Source organism: Hermetia illucens, chromosome 6, assembly GCF_905115235.1.
Source record: "Hermetia illucens chromosome 6, iHerIll2.2.curated.20191125, whole genome shotgun sequence".
Lineage (NCBI taxonomy): Eukaryota > Metazoa > Arthropoda > Insecta > Diptera > Stratiomyidae > Hermetia > Hermetia illucens.
In genome coordinates this window covers 1,694,788-1,722,296 of record NC_051854.1, presented here as the reverse complement: position 1 = coordinate 1,722,296, position 27,509 = coordinate 1,694,788, and the positions used below count along the sequence as shown (strand labels likewise).

General features: G+C 41.6%; 3 protein-coding genes across 8 annotated transcripts in view; 2 read left to right on the top strand and 1 right to left on the bottom strand.

The window, feature by feature from the left end:
- Positions 1-27,509, bottom strand: part of LOC119658958 — a 113,296-nt gene that overhangs the window by 6,550 nt on the left and 79,237 nt on the right. The gene's annotated exons all lie outside the window — the stretch shown is intronic.
- LOC119658747 overlaps positions 1-27,509 on the top strand; it is a 58,991-nt gene that overhangs the window by 24,978 nt on the left and 6,504 nt on the right. Inside the window, exons 1-8 of one of the 6 annotated variants that reach the window (XM_038066427.1) lie at positions 10,810-11,108; positions 17,115-17,300; positions 17,384-17,874; positions 17,970-18,336; positions 18,404-18,898; positions 18,958-19,337; positions 19,436-19,661; positions 19,725-19,847. In XM_038066427.1, coding sequence (XP_037922355.1) covers positions 17,120-17,300; positions 17,384-17,874; positions 17,970-18,336; positions 18,404-18,597 — 1,233 coding nt within the window. In that variant the 5' untranslated portion in view covers positions 10,810-11,108; positions 17,115-17,119 and the 3' untranslated portion in view covers positions 18,598-18,898; positions 18,958-19,337; positions 19,436-19,661; positions 19,725-19,847. Of the gene's footprint in view, positions 1-7,361; positions 7,634-10,809; positions 11,109-17,114; positions 17,301-17,383; positions 17,875-17,969; positions 18,337-18,403; positions 19,338-19,413; positions 19,662-19,690; positions 19,848-27,509 lie in introns of those variants that run through there. The other 5 variants (XM_038066430.1, XM_038066429.1, XM_038066425.1 and 2 more) reach the window with 5 other exon arrangements.
- LOC119658739 lies at positions 1,708-3,623 on the top strand. The gene is made up of 5 exons (XM_038066413.1): positions 1,708-2,058; positions 2,124-2,342; positions 2,401-2,891; positions 2,973-3,339; positions 3,408-3,623. The coding sequence occupies exons 2-5, from the start codon at positions 2,129-2,131 to the stop codon at positions 3,599-3,601; spliced, it is 1,266 nt and encodes a 421-aa protein (XP_037922341.1). The 5' UTR covers positions 1,708-2,058; positions 2,124-2,128; the 3' UTR covers positions 3,602-3,623.

The window sequence follows — 27,509 nt, the reverse complement described above, 5'->3', positions numbered from 1 at the left end:
TGTAGCTGATTGGGGATCACTCTTCGGTGAGAGTTCCATACCGTCAGATGCCGTAACTGACCGTTTTTGAGTTGCACAGAACGCCCGATTGATGGTCGCTTCGAGTGCCTTAAAAGTTGTCTGGAGCTCTCGGATGAGGTTCTTTTGCGAATTGTTTTTCGTAAGCGCTTTGACGACTTTTTTTTATTAAGCAACTATTTTGCTTTCTGAGTGCAACCGACTTCTATAACTCGGATACAGCAATCGGTGCTCTCTCAACCGTGTCGTCGGAGCCGCAGATGGTGCCGATATCATTTTCCAAAGACGTGTGACACTCAAACGTGGTGGTATTGTCGTGGTCGATCGGAAGGTTGTGCAGATCTTGCTGTGCATCACAACGGTGAATTTCGGCCGATTCGGGTTATTTTTTATCTCTGTAGTTTTTTTTTAATTCCACCAAACTGAATTCCCTTTTTTAAGGTTTTGTGTAAAATAAAATTTTATTGAAATCGATTCACTGTCTGTCGGTCTGTCTGTCACACGCACTTTTTTCCAAAACGGCTAAACCGATACAAACGAAATTTGGTGGACAGATGGGAACTATGAAATCCCAATCATACAATGAGTGACATAAATTTAGGTGGCGTTTCCTTTGTTTCGGACAGGTTTGCATCTTCGGCTCGTCTGTATTGATTGCTCCATTTTGCTCTGTGATAGGCCTGGGTGGAGCCGCTTGACAGTTCATTGCACTTGCACACACAATTGAATTCAATAGCAATATTCTGGGTTCGTGATGGTAAAATTTATATAATTTGAATTGGAAGTAAAAGCAAATGGAATGGAAAGTGGAGAAAAGAACAATATATCAATAAGCAAAGGGTATTCAGAATTGGGTGATCAGAGGAAGATGAGGGAGAAAAAAAAATGGAGAAGCGTTGGAGGCACCAATATGCACTGAAAGAAACAGAAGAGCTTCTGAGTACGCATGTTATACGTTTTCGTTTCGTTCAAAATCTAGATATTGAAGACACTGCTTGACGGCTTGCTAAAATTGTACCATTCTTAATATCATAAAATTGTACGGTGAAGTCGCCGATAATGCTCCGTTCTCATCTAGTACGAGTAGACCTAATAAAATGGCAAATAACTACATACATACTTATATATAAATTGGTTTGAAATCAATAGATCTGCTTTTAATTCACTTGAAAAGATACTTTTTCTATTTCCTCTGATATGTCAACGCGACTCGACGAAAAAGAGAAACACAACACAATTTTTCGTGTTAGCTTGATGTATTTACATTTTTTATTTGCGTACATACGTACCTATTATGTAATAAATTTAAATTCATCACGGAAGGTGAACTTGACTTACAGCCATTAATATACACAAAAGATTCTTCACGCTAAGTGCGGGTAAGTACTCTGCCGATGAGAGACAAACAGATATTTCTGGCTACGTGTTTATTTTATTTAGATAACTTCTATTCGCACTATATATGGTAAATAGAAGGTTACTCCAGCCAAGCTTCCTTACCAATATCTTCCATTTATGGGGATTTCTCTATCGTATCTTGCCATTGTACTCGGCCAGTATCTTATCTGTCTACATAGAATGTACAGATATAAAATTAGTCTGAGTCATAATATTGAATGGTGGTCTGCATGGTGTACATATGTACACTCGTACTATTGAATGAATCACTACGTTTCAATTATATGAAAACTGTTTATATCTAAACATTCAGCAATTCTACTTGTAGTGTTGTAGTTTAGATAAATTTTCTTTCGTGGAATTGAGTATTTAAATCGAAAGTGCGAAATTCAAATTTGAATATAGTTAGGCCAGTCTTCAAGGTGCTTTCGTGGATAAAGATCGGTTTCTAGACTAGAAGGGATTTTACCCATTGTGCCGTTGACTCATTACATACATTTTCCAAGATAACAACTTCGCATCTGCGGCCTCTTTCAGAGGGCTGTCACGGTTCTTCAATCCAGTTTTTGGTCAAGTATCAATTGAGTCGATTTGGGTGTACACGTAGTAGGAACTATCCATAAGCAAGGGGACAGATAGATGGTCAGAGACATCATCTCAGTTTTAATATCAGATATCATTTACATAAATCTATTCTCAACTTATAGATAACATGGCTTCAGAAGGAGATAGTAGGGACGATGTTAGGAAGTCAAGTGCAGCCGACGATGGAATTAGGCTGATAACTGAGGACTTGTTTCATGATATCCTGAACCAACAATTTGGAAAGTGCACTATCAAAAAGTTCACAGTAGCAAATAGTACAATCACAGGCGAAAATTTTGCATGTTCGATGTATCGTGTCACCATCGATTTCCAAATGGAAGGTATGAGTCGGAGATACCATTTTCGTTGTCTAATTCCTGCTTCTTATATAACATTTAGATGGAACCGACAATTCAGTTAAATACATTATTAAAATGATGCCACTCAACGACCCAAATGCTCAAATGAAAAAAAGTTTAGGTATTTTCACAAAAGAAGTTGAAATGTATGAAAAGATTGTTCCGAAATTTGAAGAGATATTCCAAGAAAATGGTATCGAGACTGCCTTCGTTCCGAAGTGTTGGAAAGTCGTAGATAATCCTGAAATGTTGATTATGGAAGACTTGGGAGCACGAAAATTCACCAATGTAGATCGTCTCAATGGGATGGATATGGAACATGTTAAAATGGTTCTATCGAAATTGGCACAGTTTCATGCTGCTTCGGTTTGTGTTTTAGAGAAAAATGGTCCTTTCTCCAAACAGATAATGTCTTCACTGTTTGATGACGAGTCATGCAACTTTTTCCGAGCATTACAACCCATAGTATGGGGAAACATCGTGAAAAATTTGAGATTGTGGAAAACTTGTCAGGAGTATGTTGATCGGATTGTAAGTAATTGTATCTGATGTTGGTTTATGTATTAAGTAGATATTAACCTTGGGGCTGAAAAATACTTTAATGATTTTCAGGAAGGAATGATCGACAGGATCTTCGACCTACACAAAGAAGCATATGATCCGAATCCAGACGAATTCAATGTAATTTTACATGGGGATCTATGGACCAACAATATAATGTTTCAACATGATGAAAACGGCCATCCAAAGGATATTTTATTTGTTGATCTTCAAATTGCAAGATACGGCTCTCCAGTGCATGATTTAATATACTTTATTTTCTCATCCACTGAATATTCAATTAAAGTCAAGGAGTTTGACTATATGATCAAATGTTACCACAGAGAGTTGGTTAAAAATTTGAAGCTACTCAAATATCCAAAATCTCTACCTACGCTTATCGATTTGCAAATTGCGGTTTTGAAAAAATGTTTCCTTGGTAATATTTTTTTGAATTGAATTCAATAGTTTATGATAATCCTGTATGGATTCCTCTTATAATTCAAGGCATTGCTGTTAGTTGCGGCGTCATGGCTATTGCGCTTCTTGACCCGAATGAGAACGCCAATATGGAGAACTTCCTGAAAGATGATGAGGCAGGAAGCAAATTTAAACAGGACATGTACTTGAATCCGCGGTTTATAAAGTCTTGCGAATTGATATTCCCCTTCTTAGAAAATAAAGGAGCTTTTGATGTTTAGCATTTGAAAGGAAATAATTAGGTATGTTTCCGTTTTTATATTAAATTTGGTGCTCTAGGAGTCGAACATATGGTTGCCATAAACCGTCATGTGCAGCGTAGCGTATCAAGCATTCCCACACGCTATTGATGGAGATTCCCGGCAAGCTGTGCAGTTTATCCTACAATTTTTCTAGGACCTTGCGATTCTCCACTCTCTACCTCACCTATTTACTTCCACTTTCGTCTTCTTGAAAATATGTCCACAGGCATCTGGATTGGAGCTGTTGAGTAGCAGTGGTTGTCATTTTCCAGGTACTAGTCCCATATAGCACTGAATAACACTTAAATTGATGTTAGTGTCGAGGTAGTTGCATTTCTAGATTTTGGATGACTGCAGCAGACCACTGGCTTAATACAATTAATCTGGATGGATTTAACCGTACCCACTCCTTGAGACGCCTAGGTATTATACGGCCATTCAAACGATAGTAATCCTCCTTCTCCTCCCCTTCACCCTATGGTGGGGTATTGCGTGTCAACTACATCTATGCGTCACGTTTACAGTTACTTAAGCTGTTCTTCGGCTCCCCCACGACTTCCCGAGATGCTGGAACGCCTCCTCTACTGTTCTGCGCCAATTGGGGAATAAGGCGAAATTTGAAGCATTACCTCTGAGAATCTTAGAAATATTACGTCTGAAAATGATTGTTGTGACTTCCGGAAAACTGTTCGTAATAAGTATGGGGCTATAGTCCCTTACAGGTTGTCTAAATGTGTTGAAATTACTGAAAATACTACAGGCATGGCACAAAAGTTTTTATATTAGCAGGACTTAGCTGCATGGTCCTTGTTGTCCGTAATAGGTAAACTGCGGCATCAGCACAAATTCGTGGTAAATCGGAATCGAATTCAAAGAATCATCGAATGCAAAAAATATCTCCTCCAAAACTCCCTGATGTTGTAAGAAACTTAATCATCAAAAAATTGAACAATCATGGTTTATCAGCATTTTAAACGTAACGTAAAAAGGACCACCTAGTTGTAAATTAATAGCTCCAAAAGTCACAAAACGTTCATTTAGATATTAGCAGATTACTGCTTGAAATTAAGATAAGATCGATTTTAAAAGATTGATTATGAAGCTATTTTATCAAGATGATTTTCGCCTTTTGGGTGACTATTGATAAGTTAAGGTTTTGTCAATAAATTCTAAGGCCTTGTGAAGATAAGATTTAAAATTATTATCAAAACACACGTAATTGATTACTGGACTGTACCCGGTTTCAGCTCTGGAGAAACGGAGCGTCTCACTTCTTTCTTCATTGTATTCTAGCCTTCCCGTGATGGTTCCAACCGTGATGGGAAAGTGAGCGGTAATATCCATGGACATTGAGATTGAAGGCACTGAATTAAATATTATTTTTCCGGTCCCTCAGGCTAAGAGTTGGGCAATGTGGCAACAATTTATATTTGCAAAATAAACTCTTTTTTTTAAACTAGACTAGACCAGATTAACTTCGGATGAAAGGCGCAAGAAAATGGTAATAACTTCGACAATAGAAACCGGAACAGCCTTTTTGGAAGTTGGAACGTCTACCCTCTGAATCAAATGGAGCATTGCGGGAGCTCCTTTAAGATAGTTTATAACCGGCACTCATATCTTGTCTATCGTAGAAACGGAATCGCTTGGCTGCAAGAGCAACAACTTACCATTGGACATGGTTCTCACAAAAACCAACGGCAACGAAACAATTTCGCATTATCCTTAATTTAGGGGGCTTGGGCGGAGGTTGGGGTCGTGAAGAAGGCAAGTTGATTCTTTTGAAGTTTTAAGTCATTTTAGCATTTTTAGAGGCTCGAGGCCTAAAAGTTGAGCCTATACCTCCAACCAGACTGTGGACTAACAATGTTGGCAGGAGAGCGTATACTTAGAGCCAAAGTCATTGAATGGGCATTTTTCATCGGATGATAACAAAATAAATCTAACCAACAAAGAGAATGCATAGTTACCTTGATGCCTAGAGAGCAAAACCAGTTCGGTAACTAACGCTGCAGGATGTTTGTTGACTAGGTGCACAGATGGTGTATGATTCGGAGGACCGGAGATCAGAAGAGGAAGATTTGAAGCCCCATGTCAGATGATTGTAAAATTTCAATAAGAATTGATTGTGCCTCACGAGCTCCGATCATCCGATGTCAGCTACTAGCTTAAGCCATTGACTATATGCGATTTGGCGTTGAGTAACCATATGAATTTTTTTGCGCGCTGATCGGCATTATTGATTGAATGAAAAAATACGAAGTTTTCACAGTAGACCTGCAATAAACTCAGTAGATAGGTTTTGCAAGTCTGATTTAGAATTTTCCAAATCAAATGCTGAATTTTTCAAACAATTTCAGATTTTTCTAAACTGAGTTCAGACTTTTCCAAATCGGTTTCGGAATTTTCTATGTCATCCTGCTGACTTGTTGGTAAAACTTCCGCGTCTGGTGCGGTTGATTTCTGTATTTTTCGAGTTCACAGACGTGTTGGTTCTCCCAGGCTTCCTTCTTCCGTCTGTGTAGTCGCTTCTCCGCTCGTCGAATTTCTTGATAAGTCTCTGCGCGCGCCCGCGTTCTTTGAGAATGCAACATTACTCGGTATGCGGCATTCTTCCGTTGCTAGCTTACATTCATCGTCAAACCAGCCGTTTCGACTCTTTTCGCGTCTGGGGCCAAGTATGTTTGTGGCCGTATTTTTGATGACGCTCTTCAGGTGATTATTTGTTGATGTTTCGTCTCCAGGATCTGTATTGGCTGCGGTTATTGCGGCATCTATTTCCCTCTTATAGGTGTTGCGGAGGGCTGTGTTGTGGATGGCTTCAGTGTTAACTCTCACCTGATTGTCAGAGGGGATTCTGGGTGGTATTGTTATTCGAGCTCAGAGCACCATGCCAACGAGATAGTGATCCGAGTCTATATTGGCCCAGTCCCTGTCCAACGCATCTCCTGTAACGCTATTACATCAGGAACAGGGTACCGGCTAGCTACTCAGCAGCTTCATCTCTGTACAGGGAGTTCCATGGGAAAATGCGCAATCATTATTCCTTTGTCGTTGCCGGGTTCGTCGTTGTGTAATCCGTCCAGTCCGAGGCTCCTGTTGTGGCTTCGTAACAAATTGTTTTCCTTGTAGGATTGTCAGCCCTACCCAACCCCCAACCTGGAGGACCAGTTGGTACAATTTGTCCCGTTTTTAGGCGCGGGAGACTCGCCTTCATCCTTCTCCGTCTGTAGCTTTTCGTTAAGAAAGAGCTTCCAGCGGTCACCACGTGGAGGTGAAGATAGGGTTTGATAGTAAAGCCGTTAGTGTTGGTTCAGCAGGCGTTTGCCAGGTTTTATGCTCCATCGTGGGTACTAATCCACGTTTCGCCCTGGGACCTATACTACCCTTTAACCACTTTGCATATTTATCATTTATATATATTTGCATGTTTCCTGAATGAAGCTTCATTACCAATATCATTAATTTTTGCGATATTTTCTATCATAACTTGCTATCATTCAATATCTTATCTAGAAGTTCATGTGGTGAACCATCCATAAAAATAATTTAATATAAGTATGTATTTGACTTCAAAAGCAAATGTTTCCAAGTTCGATTAATATTATCTAATCAGTATGTTTAATTTTATGTTTTATGTTTGAGATAGAGAAGTAGTCAAATAAACAAAAAGTGTTTATACACTCACCGAAAAATATATTCCACCAATAGGTTTTATTATATAATTTTATATCTATAGAACTGCGATGGAACCTGACAGCTTTTGTCTTTACCGAGCCATGGACCTTGGCCAGATGGCTCTAGAGAAAGACGCGAGTTGAGACGGAGAGAAGCTAAACATCAACACCAAAACCAAGGTTCTCATTCTGACTGATCATTGTTCACATGGGACATGGTGTAAAATAAAAGAGGAAGAGTACAAGCTTCTCAGGAAGTCCAGGAGGCAGCTGAAGCATATTTTAGGAAACCATGGCACCAAGGCGTGGCTGACGCGCTATACTCCATTCAGAGGTAATTGGCATTGATATATCCTTTTAAAGGTTACACACAAGGATTTTGATCCATCAGAAAAGCTTTTAGAATCTTACAATTAAATGCGGATTTTCTTACTATTTATGCTTTTTGATTTTATATAAAAATTTATATAAATTTATATAAAAATTTTATATAAAAACAAAACTTTACTAAAATAGGTTCACTGTTTGTGTGCCTACCTGTCGCTCTGTCTACATCTATTGAAATGAAATTTGGTCGGCATATGCAAACTATGATATCCCGAGCATAGTGTGAAAGGGATGATTAATTAATCGATTTAATTGAAAAAAATATGGCGGACTTTAGAAAAAAGTTCAAAAATCTTGTTTTTTTTTGTTAAAAATCGTTTTGAAAAAAAATAAGAAAATATCAATTTTGGTAGGGAAGATAACTATTAATGAGTAGAAAAAAAAAGCAAAAGCAATCAGTTGAATAGTTTTTTTTAGGACCACGACAGTTTAGAAAATGATGTTTCGAGAAAAATGCGCAAAGTTCCAAGAGCAGAATTTTCGTTGAAAATTCATACAACCCTTCGATGGCTTCATACGCATCATTTTCTGCCAGTTTTTGTGACCTGAGGGAAGTTCTTGTCTTTTGTATGCCCCGGACGTGGATCGGTCTGCACGGTCGTTCATTGTATTCCTCAGCATACGAGTAGGCGTTTCGGCCAATTTGCATACCAAAAATCTTCATTATTTTAAGGATGGGTGAAAATCCTTCATTAAACATACACGCTGCTGACCATGACGCTATTTGCACCGATGCTTTGGAATCAAGTTCCAGATGCAACTATTAAACGACTCGTTGTTATTCTGAATGTATCAGACGATGATTTTTCGTAAATTTGTTTCAAAAAACTTGCTGTTCCTCCATCAAATGCTGGAGGACGTGTATAGTTGAAACGAGTATTAGGGGGTTTCATCAGTTAAAATGTAATGATAGTATGTAGTCTACACTGCTTTCTTCATTTCTTCTTGAGAATCTGGATTTCTCAAAATAGCCAAACCATTGGTCAATGCAAGGGTCGACTTCTTTGATGCAGCACTATTGGATGATTTTTATTTCCCGATGTACCTGATTTTTGATTAATTTTGGCTTTCTTTTTTCACCTTCTTCCAAACCTTTGTTTAGTTTTTAAATACTGGTTATGTGTTTGCACTTTAGAACTGATTGCAAAGCTGTAATCACTAGCGAAAAACCCAGAATGCTGTAACTGAATCCTTTGTCAATCGGTACATCAAAATCACTCTCGCCTTTTAATTTTTCAGCTGATGTGCTCACCAACTCGGTGTCGGTTTCAGCAGTATACTGATTCCTTCGAAAACTTCTTTTTCTTTTTTTTTGCCCTGGATATCTTGTGGAGCTTCTCGAGCCTTTTTGATCAATTTTTATTTTTTTCCCCTGTTTAACGTTAACACACAGAGCATAAAAAGTGTACTGCTAAATTTGTTCTAGGATTTTATATATATTCACGACAACAATTTATATACACCATTCCACATATACACAAGTAGGTAATATACTAAAGTTGATCGTCAGAAACTCCGTACGTAGGTATAAAAGACCGGTGAAAACAATAGAAATGTAGCGGCTTCCAATCTGCCAACTGAACTAAACACTCCGATGAGCACGCAACTTCTTGTCCTCAAGACTGATATCCTGCTTGGTATCAATCGGAGGGCATCCACCATAGCCTGTCTTCTTGACCTAAGGGAAGCCTTCGACTCCATACGGACTCGTGTATAAGCTTTCCGAAATCGTCAATTTCCATCCGCACCTCTGTAGGCTTATTCTTAGCTTTCTAGGTGGGCGGAAATCCTTAGTCAATACCCAACAGCATCTTTCTTTGGGCTATACCTGCCCCGACGGGGCTCAGGTATCAATCCTATCTGCAACCCTGCCCCTCCCTTTCTCCCTGTTCACCGGTGACATCCCTAAGCCAACTCCACACCCGTGTCCTATCCGAATCCTTCAATACGCGGATGACCTAATCCTTTACACCGCCACCAAAGACATCTCCCACGGTGAAGCTCGTCTGAATTCGTATTTAGACGAGCTTTACCATTATTTCACCCGTTGGAAAGTTTTCTTAAATCTCGACAAATGCGAGACCATCGTGGAAACATGAGAATCACGCCGAAAATGTGGAGTGACATCAGATCTTTGTCACTCAAAATTCACGACGATCCCATCACCACTGTAAAAGAGGTCATATACCTTGGAGTGACAATGAATTCCAGCCTCTCCCACATCGCTCATATAACGAAGACTCTAGGCCGTAGAACTGGTTCCTTCAGGTCCTTGTATCCTATCTTTAATTACAATATTCCTGCTTCTCCGACCACTCCTCATTTTCGGCTTCATTTTCTGGTCCGATTGCTCCCCATAGCAAATGGAACGACTCCGCCTTAAAGAGCGCAGAATATTTCGCCAGTGCGACAACATTTTTAAAAATGAAGACCACTCCAAATATAATTCCAACCTGATCCTCTATGAGTCCTGCCAAACCCCACGTATAGATGCCTTCCTTGCCCGTCATGCCCTCAACTTTCTGGTCAAGTGTCAATCCCATCCGAATCCTCTTGTCTCTAAAGCCATGTAGATCGAGGTCGTTGAAGATAATCTTCTCCGGACTCATTTGTTTCCCCAGATCCTCTAATCCTTCCAATCACAGAGCTGTTTTTTTGATCCCCAAGGTAGAGTAGTCTTCTACACAGGCAATTACTTCGACTAAAAATTTTTTAAACCTACAAACATTAGCGTCCTGCTAGCTTCTGATTCCCATCCATCTCCTGCATGCCACCCATTCTGCCCGAATCCTTTTTCCTCCCTGCCCCACCTTTTTTTTAAATATGGCCAACGAATGGAGGTTTTTCGACTTTTCCTCCAAAATTTCCTGTACATATTTTTCTTGCTCTAGTATCACATCAAAGTGAATAGTTTGATATTTGGAAAACATACACACGATTAGTGACTAATAAAATATGCAAAATATTTCATATCTAAAGTATCGAACCTCCAGTTTTCGATTTATTTAAAAATAACTTTGTGCAGCTTAAAAAATTTCGCGCATTGTATCTAAGTATCGCTGTTGAAATAGACACTAAAGCATTATATAGTTCTCTACAGAACATTTTTCCCGAAATCCTCTTCTCTTGTACATAGGTATCTGTAGAACCAATTGATCTTAATTAACAAAATTTCAGAGGCTTATATCATGCCCATAGCTGAGAACAGAAAGCGTTATATTCATGTGCCCCGGAGTGCATCTAAAAACTTGCTGTTACTTGTAGTGTTAAAAGTCACTTTTGACAATTTAGACGTTTGGGTTGAAGGTGGGAGATCAAAAACTGAATAAAGTTTAGCCAGGCTGAAGTGTTAAGTGTAAAGTGTGTTTTCCTAGGTACAAGACATTTTGAAACAGTGAAGCTTCCGAAGATATTATTCTAAGGTAATTTTTTGTATTTAAAATCGTTTGTGTGGGCGATAAATATCCTTAGCAAAGAACCCCGGTGTTGATGTCGGCAGTGCGGTCTATTGAAAGTGTCTGACTATTTACTAAGCTCGTAAAAGTATCTATAAGCAGCGAAATACAAGAGATATACGTAGTTCTTGCGAAAAGTATTAATATTGAGATTGTATAGTTGTGAAGGCAATTATTTGATTTCATAGTTGACTATCGCGCTGGTTGGAATTCGGATTCTGTTTCTTCTTCTCCTGATAAACAAATTTTTGTTTTCATCCAACTTTGTTAATAAAGTGCTATTTTTATCGTGCCAATGGATAAATATTTGATTTCTAAAATTGATATCCGGCACTGGGCTATTTGCGTGGACGTGGACCCACGTTGGGCGCTATTCGCAATAAAATCTAGGCGTCTTCGGGGGTCCGGAGTTCTGTATTTGTTTTTGACGAAAACAACTCTGTGAAGCGATCAGATCTTTTGACTACATCAGACTTCGTTGTAGAGTCCCCACACAGTTCAGAGACGACAACAGTGATGAAAAACTTCATCATTATCAGGGGATTTTCGAATAGAAGTTCCTAAAAATGGGAACCTGATAAATGCATACAAGCTTCATTCTAGATTATTTGTTGTGTTTGTATAAGAATTTTTCTTTTCAGAGTTTGGCATTTTAGCCCTTTGAATTTGCTGCAATTTGTCCTCCTAAGAGCAAACAAAATGCTCAAGAAATCGGCGCTAGATTTATTCGCTGCAAAATAATAAGAAAAAAAAATAGACGAAATATTATCTTAATGCTTGTATGTTTTATTTTTTGCTTATTTATTAGGTGTCCGGATAGGTGAATAATTAGAGCACAAGGCTGTCGTACGGAAGATCGCGGTTCAAATCTCACTGGTGGGAGTGAAATTTGTACCGTGATTTGACGTCGGATATCAGTTGACTCAGCTGTGAATGAGTACCTAAGTCAAATCAGGTTAATAATTTCGGGCGGATCCTGTAGTGTACCGTTACGCATTTTATCCTTAACTGCCAGGTGTAGTGATAGCTTTCTCAGTGAGTAATCTGCAAGACTGGAAAGTTTGTGCACTTTCCTCACCTACCCCTTGAGATACTGCGGTGGTGTACAGCCATTCAGACTAAAGCTATCCATCCCTCTTCCTTTCATAGCCGTCTTCGCGTTCTTCGCGTCGCGTCTTCTCTCAAATTTTCTAAACTTTCCCAAGCGTCCAAGGTTGTCGTTTAGTTTGCATGACTCAAGAGCTCAAGATTTTCCCGTTGGACGGTATGAGCTTCTTCGACTATGTGCGCTGCAACTGATGATCTTATGCACGACTTTTGTTTCCGGACACTACTTACCATTTCCTTGATGTGTTCGTTGAATCTAGTGTTATCAGGCGTTTAGTCTGTCCTATATATACCTTGTTGCAATCGCTGCACGTTATTCGGTAGATACTGCTTTTTCCACCACTGCCAAAGGGTGCTTGATGCTTCCCAGTAAATTCCGCAAGGCGGACGATCGACTTGAACCTACAACTTCCAGATGAAACTTTTTGTTGTTGAATACGTAGGAATACAGGATACTTATCTGCTCGTGGTGGCTTCTTTATGCTGCGAAGATAGTGTTGTATCGGCATGCCTATTGTGTTGCTTGATTTTTCTTCCGATCAGCTTCTCTCTTAATAGCGGTGTGAATAATGTGTTGTCGTTCCTTATTGAAGCCGTATTCTGAAAGAGGGTATGTGATCAGTCGGTGAATCGTGCTTGCTGCTAGAGTTGATGATATTCAGGTCAAGGAAGGGTAGAGCACTATCCTTTTCTACCTCTAGTGCAAACTCGATTTTATGATGAATTTTGTTTATCGAAGGGATGACCATGTCGATATCGTCTCTTCTAACAATCGCAAATATGTCGTCTACATACCTAAACATACTTTAGGCATTATTCCGCTTGACTCAAATTCTTCTCCGATTGATGACATGAACCTTTTAGTGAGTAACGGCACGAGGGGATTTCATATCGCTACATCCGATGTGGTTTTGTAGATTCTATCCCGAAATGTAAAATAGTTTTCGTTCATGTAGAGCCTGGAACGTTTTGCATAAATTTGAATTTTTCTTCTCTATTCCGGGCCAGATCCAAACTGGCTCAGCCATCTTTTGAGTCCGAAAATTGACTCTTTCACTGGCGTGTGGAAACAATGCCTTCACGTCGAACGATACCATCACCTCGTTGTCACCCATCCTCTCAATGTGTTGCAGCTTCTGTATTAGTTCATGGAAGTTAGCCACTGAATACTTCTGCTCGTCGTTCCAAGGGTCTGGTACTCATTGACCAATCACTTGGCCATGTTTTATGTCGGTGAGTTGCAATGATTTCTTGCATTTCGTCCCTCTGCTGGTGGATTTTCGGTTGACATCTGATTCTTGGAAGCGCAGGATTTGGCATTCGAAGTCACCTAATGCTCGGGAATATCGCACTAGTTTCCGCTTTCCACTTTCCGAACAACAGTCTGATCATACTTAGCTTTGTTTATTACGACGACGTTGTTTCCCTTGTCCGCCTTGGGAAAATATAGCGGTTTATCACAAAATTCCCGTATTATTTTTAAATTGCTTGCCAAATTTTTGGCGGCGCGTTATTATAAAATAATCTTGCTTATACCCGAACGAATTTCATCCTTAGTGTCGTTATCCAAAAATTTTACACCTACCTCGATGTTAACCACGGTTTCGTCGACAACCTTAGTTGGTCGTACCGCGAACATAATACAAAAATGAAACTGTCGACTTTTAGTTTAGTTTACTGGGGGGAGCCGCAGCTCCGAGCATAAAAAGTGCAGGGCCGTCTCCTCTTCCTCCTCACATTGGCTGCACATAGTCGAAACCACCACCTCAAACTTTTTCATATGATAGTTTAAGGAGCAGTGTCTCGTTAAAAGACTTACTAGGGTTTTCATGTCCCACTTGTTAAGGGACAACAAAAATGCCCTTCTCTCGGTTCCAGGTTCTCTCACTAGGATTTTTGCTTGCCGACAAGAGTTTAAATTTATCCACTCGGCTGCGTGAATCCTTGCAATTTCACCCTTGAGAGTAGACGTGACAGTGGATGGCCGGATTCCTGGCTGGTTCTGGCCCCACCATTGTGGATCGATACCCTCAGCGAGCCAATCTGTCAGCCTCCTCATTAGCAGCGACGTCTGAGTGCTCTGGCACCCACACCAGGAAGATTTCGTTTAGTCGACCAAGTTTTAGCAGCACCTGGTGACAGCTCCCCACCAACTGGTTTGATATATTGTTACTGTTTAGTGCTGATAATGATGCGACCCCTCAATTTTTGTCGCAGACATTCTTCTGCTGCTAATGAAATGGGATATATGTCCGCCTGGAGTATGGTCGTCATTTTTCCGAGGGATCGGGCCAGTTCCATAATCGGATTCCCCGAGAAGACCCCTGCGCCCGATCCATCCTCCATGAGTGACCCGTCGATGAAGATTATTAAGTCTGTAATCTAAAAAGACTCATGGCCATTTATCAACCATTGTTCTCTTTTGGTGATTACGACAGTGTATGTCTTTTCAAAGACGACTCTGGTAACCATATGATCTACCGGCATCAAAGTTATCAGATGTTTGTCAAGGAATTTCCAGATAGACGCATGACCGTATGTTTGGCCGCCTTTCCACCCTCCAATGGTATCGAATCATTAAGCGTTATTGTCTGCTTTCCGTTTCACCTCCAAGGGAATGGGGGTTGATTTAGAATAGGTTCAAGTGCCGCAGTCGGCGTAGTACTCATTGCAACAGTAATACTTAGGGAACCAAGCCTCTAAATGAATGAAATATCCAACTGATTAACAGCGGTTCGAATTCATGCTGTCTTGCCGCATCATAAATTGCCGCGAATGAGGCATACTTAAGGCACCTTCGATGTCCGTGAATGGTGTCTCCGAGGATTTGCCTTTCTGGTATGCGCGTTCCCTATGGTGATTGGTGGTGGTAGGAATGTATGCATCCCTTATGAACCGTATGAATGTATGCACCTGTAGGCCCCGAGATTTGAATTTGGATACTGCCGGGAAGTGCACTTCAAGCAAATGGTTTGCCGTTTCTTCATCGCTTTCTGTGTACCTCCCATTCTGAAACCGTAAATAACCTAGCTTCTGGCTACGTTCTTGAGTTTGAGGTTGCCTCAAGAGAGTTAGTCTCTTCGCAAAAGCGTCTCCATGATGATTGTTTAGCCGATCTTATGCTCTTCCTTAGAGCCTTCTGTGCCTCTTTATAGCGATTTCAGCCAGCGGCTGAATTATACTTCGGAGCACGTTTTCTAAAGCATCCTAGTCGTTCTCCTCTGTTTTGACAAAACCGCCATGGTGTTTTACATTTCTTTGGTATCTTGAGTGGACAGCTTTCTTCGAAAGCTTCTCTCATGCTAATTGTGATCATTTGGGTTGTCTTCTCAATTCCAGCAATGGATTTGATGCGCTTCCCAAGGATCGTGACTCGGGCGCTCAGTTCTATGTTATACGTCGCCCAATCTGTCTTCAGCGGATTTCATAATGGGCATGGATCCACATCCACCCACTCGTGGTCTGCATCTCTTTATCTCCCTGTTGACTTTTTATGGTTAGTTTAGCCGAGGTGGTGTCACCATTGCATAGGTCGTTAACCAAATTACCCTGGAAGTTTTTTGAGACTACCATGCAGGACCGGGGTCGATCACTTCAATTGGCATACTACAGGTCAGCATGTTGGAAGTTTAGGCCCCTGACTACCCCACCAATAACCAACGTTTCTTGTACGAGGTAGTTAAATGTCTTGCAGCTATTGATCCGACAACTAATAAGTGCAGTCGTCGCCTTACAATGCTGCAAATATATTTGGGAAATATGGCACCTCATCTACACTTCAGATGAAGATGATGAGGGCTGCACGTCCACTTCAATGGTTTTAGGAGCCGACAGTTGTAATGTAAATGTTGTTGTAATGTAATGTGACGGTCCCTAGCCTGTAGTAGAGCCCGCAGTCTGATTGCTCCCGAACCTTCTTCACATCGGGTTCTGGAACGCCGATAGTGAGAAAAGTTCCCGGCCTATCGGCTATCTCTCCTGTTTTGCTGCCTAGCAACATCCAAAGGAAGTTTTGAGGTTATTCTGCACACCAAGTTTTTCCAGAACACCAGCACTATTCCGCTCCTCTTATGGAAGCCAGTGGAAGCATTTTTCCTACGATGGCAGCTCAGAGACCCTTTTCAGAGTTAGTCGCGCTCTCTCCCACACATCGTTGAGGAAGGAGTAGTGCTGCCTGAACCACTCGTTCGTGTCTTCGTCGGGAGAGTTTAGCCGTAACATTTTACGGTATACACCTACCGACTCAAAGTAAAGGTTAATGCCTTGTGAAGATTCAGTTCTTACAGCTAGGAGGAGTTTCTCCCTAAGCTGTTCGCATTGGTCAGTATCGTAACCGGGTGGGTTAGAGTCGTCATACAAGACCCATCCGTCTGTTTCGATAGCCTTGGCTGCAAATGAAGGCCTAGCTGTTGCCGGGCAAGTTCTCTTTGCTGCCTTTTATGTCGAAAAGTTGGGATCATCCGAGGACTGCTGCCGCTTGAGTTTCCATTTAGCCGTAGGTGCCCGGAACGATCCTTTTCCCTCAACCTTGGCACAGCCCGTGGGTTGTGTCTCGTACATTAAGGACTGGGTCCCAATAAAATTGGTTCCCAATTGAGTAAGTGGAGAATCTGTCTGTCTAGGCTCAGTTTTATCAGGAAATGTAAGTCGATCTCGACAGAGCCCCTTTTTGCCGAGAACAAGCTGGTATAAACTGGGGCTCGTTTGGTGCCCAGATTTCACCATTTGCGGCCACATCTTAACTTGACTGCTTTTTGTTTACCAGCACAAACAGATTCACAGGAGGAAATTGACCTAATTTTAATCCATCTCTATCTTTAAGTTATCATTGATAAGAAATCAATCAAATCTACTTTAACATTATAGATAAAATGGCTGGTAATGTAGTCGACGAGGGAATCAAGCTGGTAACTGAGGAGCTGTTCCATGATATCCTGGAAAAGCAATTCGGAAAGTGCACTATTAAAAAGTTTACAGTAGCAAACACCTCAGGTGCAGGTGAAAATTATGCATGCTCGTTATATCGCATCACTGTTGAAGTTGAAAAGGAAGGTATGAATTGAGGATTCCTTCAGTGTTTTTCTCTTACAAATTTTTCCTCTCTAATACCATAAGGACCCATTTTTAACTTCCAGATGGAACCGAAACTCAAGTCAATTACATTGCTAAAATGGTACCACCCAACGACCCAAATATCCAAATGAAAAGATGTTTAGTCATTTTCCCAAAAGAGGCTGCAATGTATGGAAAGGTTATCCCCAAATTGGAGGAGATTTTCCAAGAAAATGATATCAAGATTATTTTTGGTCCAAAATGTTGGAAGACAGTAGATCATCTTGAAATGCTGATTATGGAAGACTTGGGAGCGCGAAAATTCACCAACGCAGATCGACTCAATGGAATGGATATGCAACATGCCAAAGCAGTTTTATCGAAATTGGCCCAGTTTCATGCTGCCTCTGCCTGTGTTTTAGAGAAAAGCGATTCTTCTGCGAAGCAATTATTATCCTCAATCTCCAGTGAGGAGGCGTTCAGCTTTTTCCGAGCGATTCAGCCCATGTTGTGGGGAAATATCGTCAAGCATTTGCGAATGTGGAAGACTTGTCAGGAGTATGTTGATCGGATTGTAAGTCGTTGTTTTTTATGTTTTTTGATAGATAGAAGATAATGTTTGAGATAAAAAATCGTGAAACTGCAAAATAATCCAATGACGATTTGCAGGAAGGAATGGTGAACAGGATAGGGGACCTCTTTACAGATGTATATACTCCGAAACCAGATGAATTTAATGTGATTTTACACGGAGATCTATGGGTCAACAATATAATGTTCCAACACGATGAAAAGGGTCTACCAACGGAAGTATTGTTTGTTGATTATCAGATGTCAAGATATGGTTCTCCGGTGCAAGATCTGATGTATTTCATTCTGTCGTCTACTGAATATTCCATTAAAGTTAAGGAGTTTGATTTTATGATAAAATATTACTACAGAGAATTGGTGAAAAATTTGAAGCTTCTCAAATATCCTAAAGCGCCGCCCACTCTCATAGATCTACACGTTGCCCTTGTGAAAAAATGTTACTTTGGTAATACACCTCCACTTGAATACGATAGTTTAGGACGATCCTATATGCTTCCTTTCTGCAATTTCAGGTATTTCTGTCAGCACCGGTGTCATGCCTATGGCACTTCTGGACCCGAATGAGAACGCCAATATGGAGAATTTCGTGAAGGATGACGAGACTGGAAGCCAATTTAAACAGGATATGTACTTGAATCCCCGGTTAATAAGGGCATGCGAATCGATATTCCCCTTCCTGGAGAATAAAGGAGCTTTCCATGTTTAGGGCTCAAAATTGAATAATTTTATTATCACATCATATTCACAATATGCAGTGTTCTGTACCTAAAAAAGATAAATATTTCCAACCATCATAATAATATCCCCTCACCGTGTTTATTACACTAGGCAAAGCCTTGCGTCAAACTTTTCACTACATAGAATATGAGCCTACAATAAGACTACACCTCAATTACATGAAAAGTCTTTGTATCTAAAAATTTGCTTGTAATATTGAAGTTTAGATAAATCTGATTTTAGCTGTGCAAATATTCAAATCACTGGTGCGAAATTGAACGTGAAAAAAAGTTAGTTTGACTTCAGACCAGTCCTCCGGAGTGGTCTGTTTGAACTAACTCTCATTCAGCGTTGCAGGGCTCACGCATTGGACGTAAGTGCACATGATTTTATCCATGCTATGGGCAGACCGCTGTTTGTGATTAAAAAGGACATCATACAACTCACTGGTGGAGAAAGGTTGAGTTGAGAAAAAAGATCGAAATCGGTGTTGTAATATAATAGTTTTCACGAGGTTCAAGAAGTAGAGACGCTCCGTGTCGTCCCAGGCATCTAGGTATTCCTTATGATCCTGGAGCTTTTTGAGGCGGTTAATCTGTCCCCAAAACACTTTGAGGAGTGTCACGAAGCCCTGTTGGTCGTCTTAACTACGCGAGTCCAATTGCATCTTGCCTCAACGAAGTCTAAGCAATTCTGAAAGTTCATGAAAGCAAGCTGCTTTGTTCGAAAGTGAGTTTTTAAGTCCGCACTCTACTGGGGTTCCTAGATGAAGCCCCTGTCATTTAATTTAAAAGTTGAAAGTTAGATTTGATTTCTTATATTTTCAGATGTGTTTTCAATACCAGTGGGAAGGGTGATTGTAGAAAGCCTATGATGGAGGTGAGAGTATCCGATTCTAGTCGCGTTGATTTGGATGAAGATTGGCCAGTGGTGGCTATTTGAGATCTCTTTCTCTAGAGCGTCCCAGAGCCAGTTGGTCGAGATTGATTTTGAGAGAGGGTTCTGCCAGGGATAAAGTCGACAGGATTCGATCCAGCTAGATATTTGAAGAAGGTAGGTTTAAAACAAACATTTTCTTCTAGGGAGCGACGTTCACGGGAGTTGATGGATTTTCAGTGAATTTAGCGGGGGTAGTATGATATATTGTCTGATATCTAAGAAATTGGTTAGTCTATTGAGTTCGGCGCTGAAAACATTCCAGTTAGTAAATGGATGGAAATAGTTCGAAACTATTGTCAGGTAAGAATTTAGATTTGTTGTTTCTGCAATAATTATGTCCACATCAGTGTGGTATTTGATTTTTTGAAACCCGATATCACTGCTGAAAACAATAGCAACTGAACCATACCCATCTATGTGGAATTGCCTATTATGTTGTATCCTGAAATCCATTTATGTGGGGAGTTTACGTTTAGGTGGAAAGCTTCTTGCAGCGTTACGATGTCAACGTTATTAGGGTTAACATAGAATTTTAAAGACGATTTACTGTTCAGCTCTGAATGTTGTATTGTAGGATCCGTACCATTGGCATTGGCTTGAGCGTTCTTCATATGTTTCCAGTCTGCGAATTCGCCTGAATTATGGTCCTCGAAAGAGATGGAAAAAATTTTGCTGGCTTCTCCTATGGTGACGTTTTGAATGGCCGCTAGCGGAGTCGATCTGAAAAGTTCTTGCGTGATCCGTAGAGTTGTGTTCAGGTCTCTTGCATAAGAGACAAGACGTCCCTTGTCAGACCTACTCACATTTGTCCTCTTTGCCGTAGCTTAAACATCTTTCAGTATTATGGTAGACTTGCAGATTTTTGTGGTGTGGCCCAGACATCTACATTTATAGTATTGCTTGGGTTTTAGTATAACGTATTTCACGATGATCCGGATGTCCCCGAAGACGATATGTTCCTGAAGCTGAATTTCGGAAAAAAACAGTTTCCCAGTGGTGAAAGTTATGTATTCTTGCGGGTTCTCAAGGTTCCTCCTTTTTAGGCCTTAGGGCATTCGTGAGGGTCTCGTCCTCTTCGAAGGTTAGGAACTCTTTTGATAATTCCGAATAGGTAGACGAAGTTCCGTGATATGAAAGGTATTAGAAGGAGCATTTTGACTTAAAAGTTGTAGACAAAAATGTTTGCATTCTCGGGGCTGTCAAAGAGTACTTTCACCCTCGCGAATCCTGTTTGAGCCCGTCCACCACCCTACTAGTTCTGGGTAGCCTTTCCATGGGATTTCAAAATCATAAAACATCTCGTTCGGTTGGTGGCTTTCGGAAAGTAACCTTTCAGCATTAGGTGTTCTTTTTTCTGAGTCAAGCTCGGGTGTGTGTTGGGCTGTTTATGGATGAGGAATATGGATCTATGATTGTTCTAGGGTCCTTCTTCTGAGCCATATTGCTTTTGGGATTCATGTTTACGAAGTTAAATTCCTGCGGGGGGAGAGACGTACCCCGGTTTCATCAGTGGAGAAATTATGATATCAAGGACTGCGACGGAGGGGTCAGAGGAGGACGGAGGTTACGTCGGGGGTAGCACAGGGATCCATCCTAGTGCCGGACCTCTGGAACGCTACCTACTGGTTTTGCGCCGAGGTCCACCAATTCGATATCCCCAAAAGCTGTCTGGCGTCCTGGCCTACGCCATCGCTCCATCTTGGGCAGAGTCTGCCTCGTCTTCTTTTTCTACCATTGATATGCCCTTATAGACTTTCCGGGCTGGATCATCCTCATCCATACGTAACCTATTGCGCCGGATTTTATCCACAACCGGATGGTCATGGTATCGCTCATAGATTTCGTCATTGTGTAGGCTACGGAATCGTCTATCCTCATGTAGGGGACCAAGAATTCTTCGGAGGATTCTTCTCTCAAACGCGGCCAAGAGTTTGCAATTCTTCTTGCTAAGAACCCAAGTTTCCGAGGAATACATGAGGACTGGCAAGATCATAGTCTTGTATAATAAGAGCTTTGACTCTATGGTGAGACGTTTCGAGCGGAACAGTTTTTGTAAGCTGAAATAGACTCTGTTGGCTGACAACAACCGTGCGCGGATTTCATCATCGTAGCTGTTATCGGTTGTGATTTTCGACCCTAGATAGGAGAAATTGTCAACGGTCTCAAAGTTGTATTCTCCTATCTTTATTCTTCTTCGTGTTTGTGTTTGACCAGTGCGGTTTGATGTTGTTGGTTGATTCCTCTTCGGTGCTGATGATGCCACCATATATTTTGTCTTGCCTTCATTGATGTGCAGCCCAAGATCTCGCGCCGCCTGCTCGATCTGGATGAAGGCAGTTTGTACGTCTCGGGTGGTTCTTCCCATGACGTCGACATCGTCAGCATAGGCCAGTAGTTGGGTGGACTTAAAGAGGATCGTACCTCTTGCATTTACCTCAGCATCACGGATTACTTTCTCGAGGTTCAGGTTAAAGAGGACGCATGATAGGGCATCCCCTTGTCGTAGACCGTTGTTGATGTCAAATGGTCTTGAGAGTGATCCTGCTGCGTTTATCTGGCCTCGCACATTGGTCAGGGTCAGCCTAGTCAGTCTTATCAATTTCGTCGGGATACTGAATTCTTTCATGGCCGTGTACAGTTTTACCCTGACTATGCTATTATAGGCAGCTTTAAAGTCGATGAGAAAATCTGATCTGTTGCTGATTTGCCTGGAGTGAAACCTCTTTGGTATGGGCCAATAATGTTTTGGGCGTATGGGGCTATCCGGCCTAGCAAGATAGCGGAGAATATCTTATAGATGTTACTCAGCAACGTGATACCTCTATAATTGCAGCACTGTGCTGTGTGATATCTCCCTTTTTATGTATGAGACAGATAATGGCTCATACCTGAAGCGTCCAGCTTCCGGTTTCTCAAACTATTAGTGGAATAAAAAAATCGCGGAGATGTGGGCGGCATGCTTTTGAGCAAGAAGGATCTATCTGCCGACGACTTTAAGGATGACCAGAGTTCCACGGGAAATGGAAGTTCACGTGAACCTTCGAGGTAGAGTTAAGCAGGCTATAGTGCTTCAAGGAATTCTACGCGGAGGGATATAGGATAGGGGTACAGAGTTGTTATGAGGAAGATGAGAGGACGAACATCAAAATTAACTTTCCTGCATCTTTTGTTCGATATATATCACTTTCCCCCCCGCATAAAAGGGAACGCAAAAAATTTTGAGCAAGCGTTAGACGTCTTCATTACATCTGCGGTAACTCAGGAGAAACTTGAAGAGATTTGCCGAAGTACCAGCGATAATAAAACTGAAGTTTCTAATAGAACCCTGTTAAGACCAGACTTAATTCGGTTTTTGAAATATGCACAGTAAAAGGAGTTTTCTCCGCTCGGTAAAAGAGCCAAAAACTAGGGTTGCTCCCGAAGAATCCTAATAAGCAACCGAAACAGTCATTATAAAGTACGATTTGCCTTATGGACACGATAGGAAAAATGTTCGAAAGGATCATCTACAATAGACTTCTCCTTATCGTAGAATATAGGGATGGTCTATCGGAGCGACAGTTTAGTTTTCGTGAAGCTCATTGAGCGATCGACGCTGTATACGTGGTTGGCTGGCTCGAAATGCGATGTCTTCCAATAAATATTGTGTCATGGCAAAATTGGACGGATAAGAGGCTCATTAGCTAAAACGGGTGTCCCTAGTTATTTGACCAAGACTCTCGAAAGTTAGCTCTCGGAAGAAGTATCCCATGGTTTAGTGCCATAATCAATTTCGAAGATGATCTAGCCATGGTTCTCGTCGCGAAACAATCTGAAGATTTTGAAATATATGTTAACGAAACGATTAGCGCCATGAAAGCGTGACTGGAGATGGTTCAGCTTGACTTTGCGGAACAAAAGACGAGGGCGGTCTTGATGATCAACCATAGGAAAAGGATTACGATTAGTTTTTGTGTTAGTTATGACTTCAAAGCCACTAAAAAATATTTGGGAGTGATGACTGATGCGAAGATCAATTTCCAGGGACACTTGGACTTTGTCTGTAAGAAAGTGGCAAATATCAGTATCTTTAGTGGATGGTGACTCACATTGGAAGCTCAAGATACAGCTGAAGATGGGGTATGGTTCGAAGCACTAGTGCATGAAAGCAATAAGGGGAGGGAGCTTATCGCTTAGTGGCCCTAACTGTGTGCAGCACCTTCAGAACAATCTCAAGCGAGGTAGTGTGCGTTATTATGGGAATTGTCCCGATGGACATTCTGGGAAGTAAGGAACGTTGTCTCTATGAGAAAAGGCGTGAATTTTACCTGAAAAGGATACAGAATACCGAAAGGCGGCAGGCCGAGAGTCGCTGGAAAAGTGGCAGGAGCGGAGAGGTGACTCGTTGGGAGGTCGCTGGGCTCAAATTCTGATTTCCCGTGTCGAGGAGTGACTTCAGCGACAGCACGGCGAGATTACCGGAAATTACGGGAAGTACCTGCATCGATTCAGATTAGATGATTATCGCTTTTGCTCTAAACGTGGTTGCACACCTGATGATCCGGAGTATGTTCTGTTCTACTGTCCACGATTTTGTGCGGAGAAGAGGAAGACTTTTTGCAAATCAGTATAAAAGTATGGCCGCAGCTACGCTACGCGGGAGAAGAAGGTAAAAGTGGGGGTGGTTTTAGTGGGTTAGAGACTCACACACTGCTCCAATCTGGCGCAGCAGTGTCTTTCTAAGATTTTCACTTTCAACCATAAAAAAATAAAAATAAAAAAAAGAAAGAAAGACAGTAAGCCGAGTTTAATAGGATTTTATTTCACACCAAAGACAGAACAGTGTGCTAGCGGCGTAAAATTTAGAAATATTTCTTGACAGAACCGGCGCGTCCACCCACCCAATAATATTGTCCTCTTCTTCGTAGTTTAGAGTATTGCAACGACAATAGCTAATCACATCCCTTTCTCTTGAATATCTTCAATTTTAACTTACTAATATTTCACTCAACCTCTTTTTTAAGGTTTTGTGTGAAACAAAACCATATTAAAATCGAATTACTGTCTGTTCGTCAGTCTGTCTGTCTTTTTTTCTTTTTTTTTTCCGGAGAGGGAAATCTTCTAAAGACACTCGTACACTTGTTCCAGTGTGTAGGATTTTTACCCAATGAAACCACCCCCTAATTCCTATCCTCTTCCCGCGGAACTACCATAAAGTATTTCGTCGCGGGGTGGTACTCTCGCCTTTCCCTTCCCCCATCGTTTGCATTCGCAACTGCGCCTTTCTCGCCTCCTCTGCCTCTCTTAATCTGCACTGAATCCTCCCTACCATGCCGTTCGCAGCATTCCAGCTCTCCTGGCATGCAAGCATTTTTTCAATAACATTTTCTGCTGTTACTGTTCATCCTAATGTCTCCCCTAGACTCTTACTTTCCTCAGCGAATCTAGAACCGGGTCCATCATAAATATGGGCCATCTTATCGGCCAAAGTGTCGATCGGCATCATTTCGGTTATTACATAGGCAGCTTCATCTTTGCCAGGGCCATGCTAATATTGAACGCCTTGGTGCAAACATTTTGTAAGTAGTGCTTGAAATTCAGCCTCACATCTATCATCACTCCAAGGTATGTAATTGCTGGGTTTAAAGCGATGATATACTTCCCCATTCTGATACAGACAATGGTTTCCTTACGCCGCTTCGTGATAAGCACCGACGATGAATATAATTCCACATCCACCAGATCTTTTGCAACAACAATCACCGCTATGTCATCGGCGTAACCCACTATTGTGGCCTCGCTAGCAACTGAGACCTAGAGGACATCATTTTATATGATGTCCCACAATAGCGGTCCTAGCACAGAGCTCTATGGAACACCCGCGTAGACAATGTATTCTTTGGTGCCATTGTCTGTGTCGTATCAGAGCCTTCTATATGTTAGATAGCTGTCGTCTAGCGCAGTTAAGTAACTGGGTACACCAGTCGCCGCTAATGACCTCCTTATAAGGTTCCAACTGACAAAGTTGAACGCATTTTGCACGTCAAGGGTATTCATAGCACAATACTTGCTAGTGCCACCCCTTCCGTGCATTTTCAGCTATACCAGTGACCAGTTTGATGGCGTCTACCGTTAATAAGCCTCCAGGACTTTCTACAGCCGGGAGCAATCTATTATAGATTATTTTCTCCAACATTTTCCCCACAGTGTCCAATAAACATATAGGCCTGTAGGAAGATGGTTCATCAGGAAGCTTCCCAGGTTTAGGCAACAACACTAACTTTTGTTTTTTCCATGTCTCAGGAAAGATCGCATTCGCCAAGCATGCTTCAAACAACTTTACGACTCAACGGTCAGCTTGAGGGCTTTGTTTGGTATACCGTCGATGCCGGGCGCTTTGTTGTCTTCCATCCTACTGCAAATCTCCAGAGCTTCTTCCTTCGTTACTCGGGTTATTACAGCTGCATTTAAAGATGTCTGTAGACTGTAAACACTTGTGCTCTCCTGAGGGAACCAACCCTAAACGATTTGCAGAAGGAGATCGGGACATGTAATTTGTGGAGTTGCCTGACCTCTAATTCTATACATCATAATCCTGTAGGCGCTTCACCATAAGTCTATATCCGCCTCTGAGCAGAGTTGCTTGAAGCAGTTCCTTTTGATTCGCTGTATAGCCAGCTTCAGGTCTCTTCGGGTTTCCTTGTAAGCTCGCTGTTTCACCTCCTGGTCAATCCTACCCACTGCTCTCTGAGCAACTCGTTTGGTCCGATGACACGCCGACCGAAGATCTGGCAATTCACTATTCCAGCAGCAGGCCAATGGGGAAAGTATAATGTCTCGGCATCAATGAGTCGCATGCCTTCGCGATACACTCCGTGATATGGAGGGTTCTTTCTGAGGCTGTACCTTGTATAGTGTCCTGTTCGAACCACGCGTCTATGAATGTTTGCTTGTCAATTGCTTTCGCAGACCAACCTGACGTTCTCCTCATTTTTGAACGAGCAGATTTCCAACCACTTGACTAGCTCTTCAGGTCAAAGACTATTGCCTGGTGATCACTATGGGTGTATTGTTCACTGACGTTGCAGTACATATCGCGAGCTTGTGAAGGATTACCAAAAGTAAGATCCACAACCGAACCAGACCCCCTTTCTGGTAAGTATACAATACACTTGTGGACTGCCTCCTACATTCCTGTATTCCCACAAGGCCGCCCTCTCTGTTTGATCGGCTACCCATATATTATTGTTAAGGTTTCTAGTGGGTTCGCTTCGTGGATGCTACGCGAGAGCAGATCTTACGCGCCCCTGATTGAGGTTGGTCTAGACCAACCTTATTTTCTCACTTCACTTAGCGCCTTTTTGAATTCGGGACACTTGCCGCTTTTGGTAATATGCCCGCTGTCCAGGCCCTCCTTTTCATCACACAACATGCATTTATGGTCCTTGTTACAATTCCGAGTAATGTGACCTGTTTCACCCCAACGTCTGCATCGGTCAGACCAATCAACCTCACTTGTGCACACTCTGGCTAGATGTCCGTACGAGAAACACTTGAAGCATCTCATCAATAAGATTTGCTCTCTAAGGCGACAGACTACCCATCCAATACGGACTTTCCCGACATCTAGCAGCTTACGCTTTACTTCTGTTGACAACCGGATGGTCGCTGTCTGTGTACCTCCAATCGCCTTTCTAAGGCTTACAATGGATGCCTCCTGCAAGTAGTTCAGCTTGAGCTGCTCCGCTAAGGCAGTGCAGATTTCCGCCTTAGAAGTGACCTCACCTAGGTCCTTGCACTGTATAGCGATCTCATGCTTTTGAGCACCCATGGCAGTACTTTCTCTAAGTAAATTTTTGCCTTGTCTACGGAAGCCTTCGACTTTACTCTCTTCGGACCTTTTCAGTTCTAGGATGAGATGTCCCTCTTGTTTCCTCCGGATCCTACTTACACCCCTCGTTGGCGCAACTACATCGTCAATCA

What these genes read in the sequence shown, in the direction of transcription:
- LOC119658739 (XM_038066413.1), top strand. Translation starts at nt 2,129, where the DNA reads ATGGCTTCAGAAGGAGATAGTAGGGACGATGTTAGGAAGTCAAGTGCA. An exon ending in CATCGATTTCCAAATGGAAG is followed by an intron (nt 2,343 to 2,400) that starts GTATGAGTCGGA and finishes TATAACATTTAG; the next exon opens with ATGGAACCGACAATTCAGTT. An exon ending in AGGAGTATGTTGATCGGATT is followed by an intron (nt 2,892 to 2,972) that starts GTAAGTAATTGT and finishes AATGATTTTCAG; the next exon opens with GAAGGAATGATCGACAGGAT.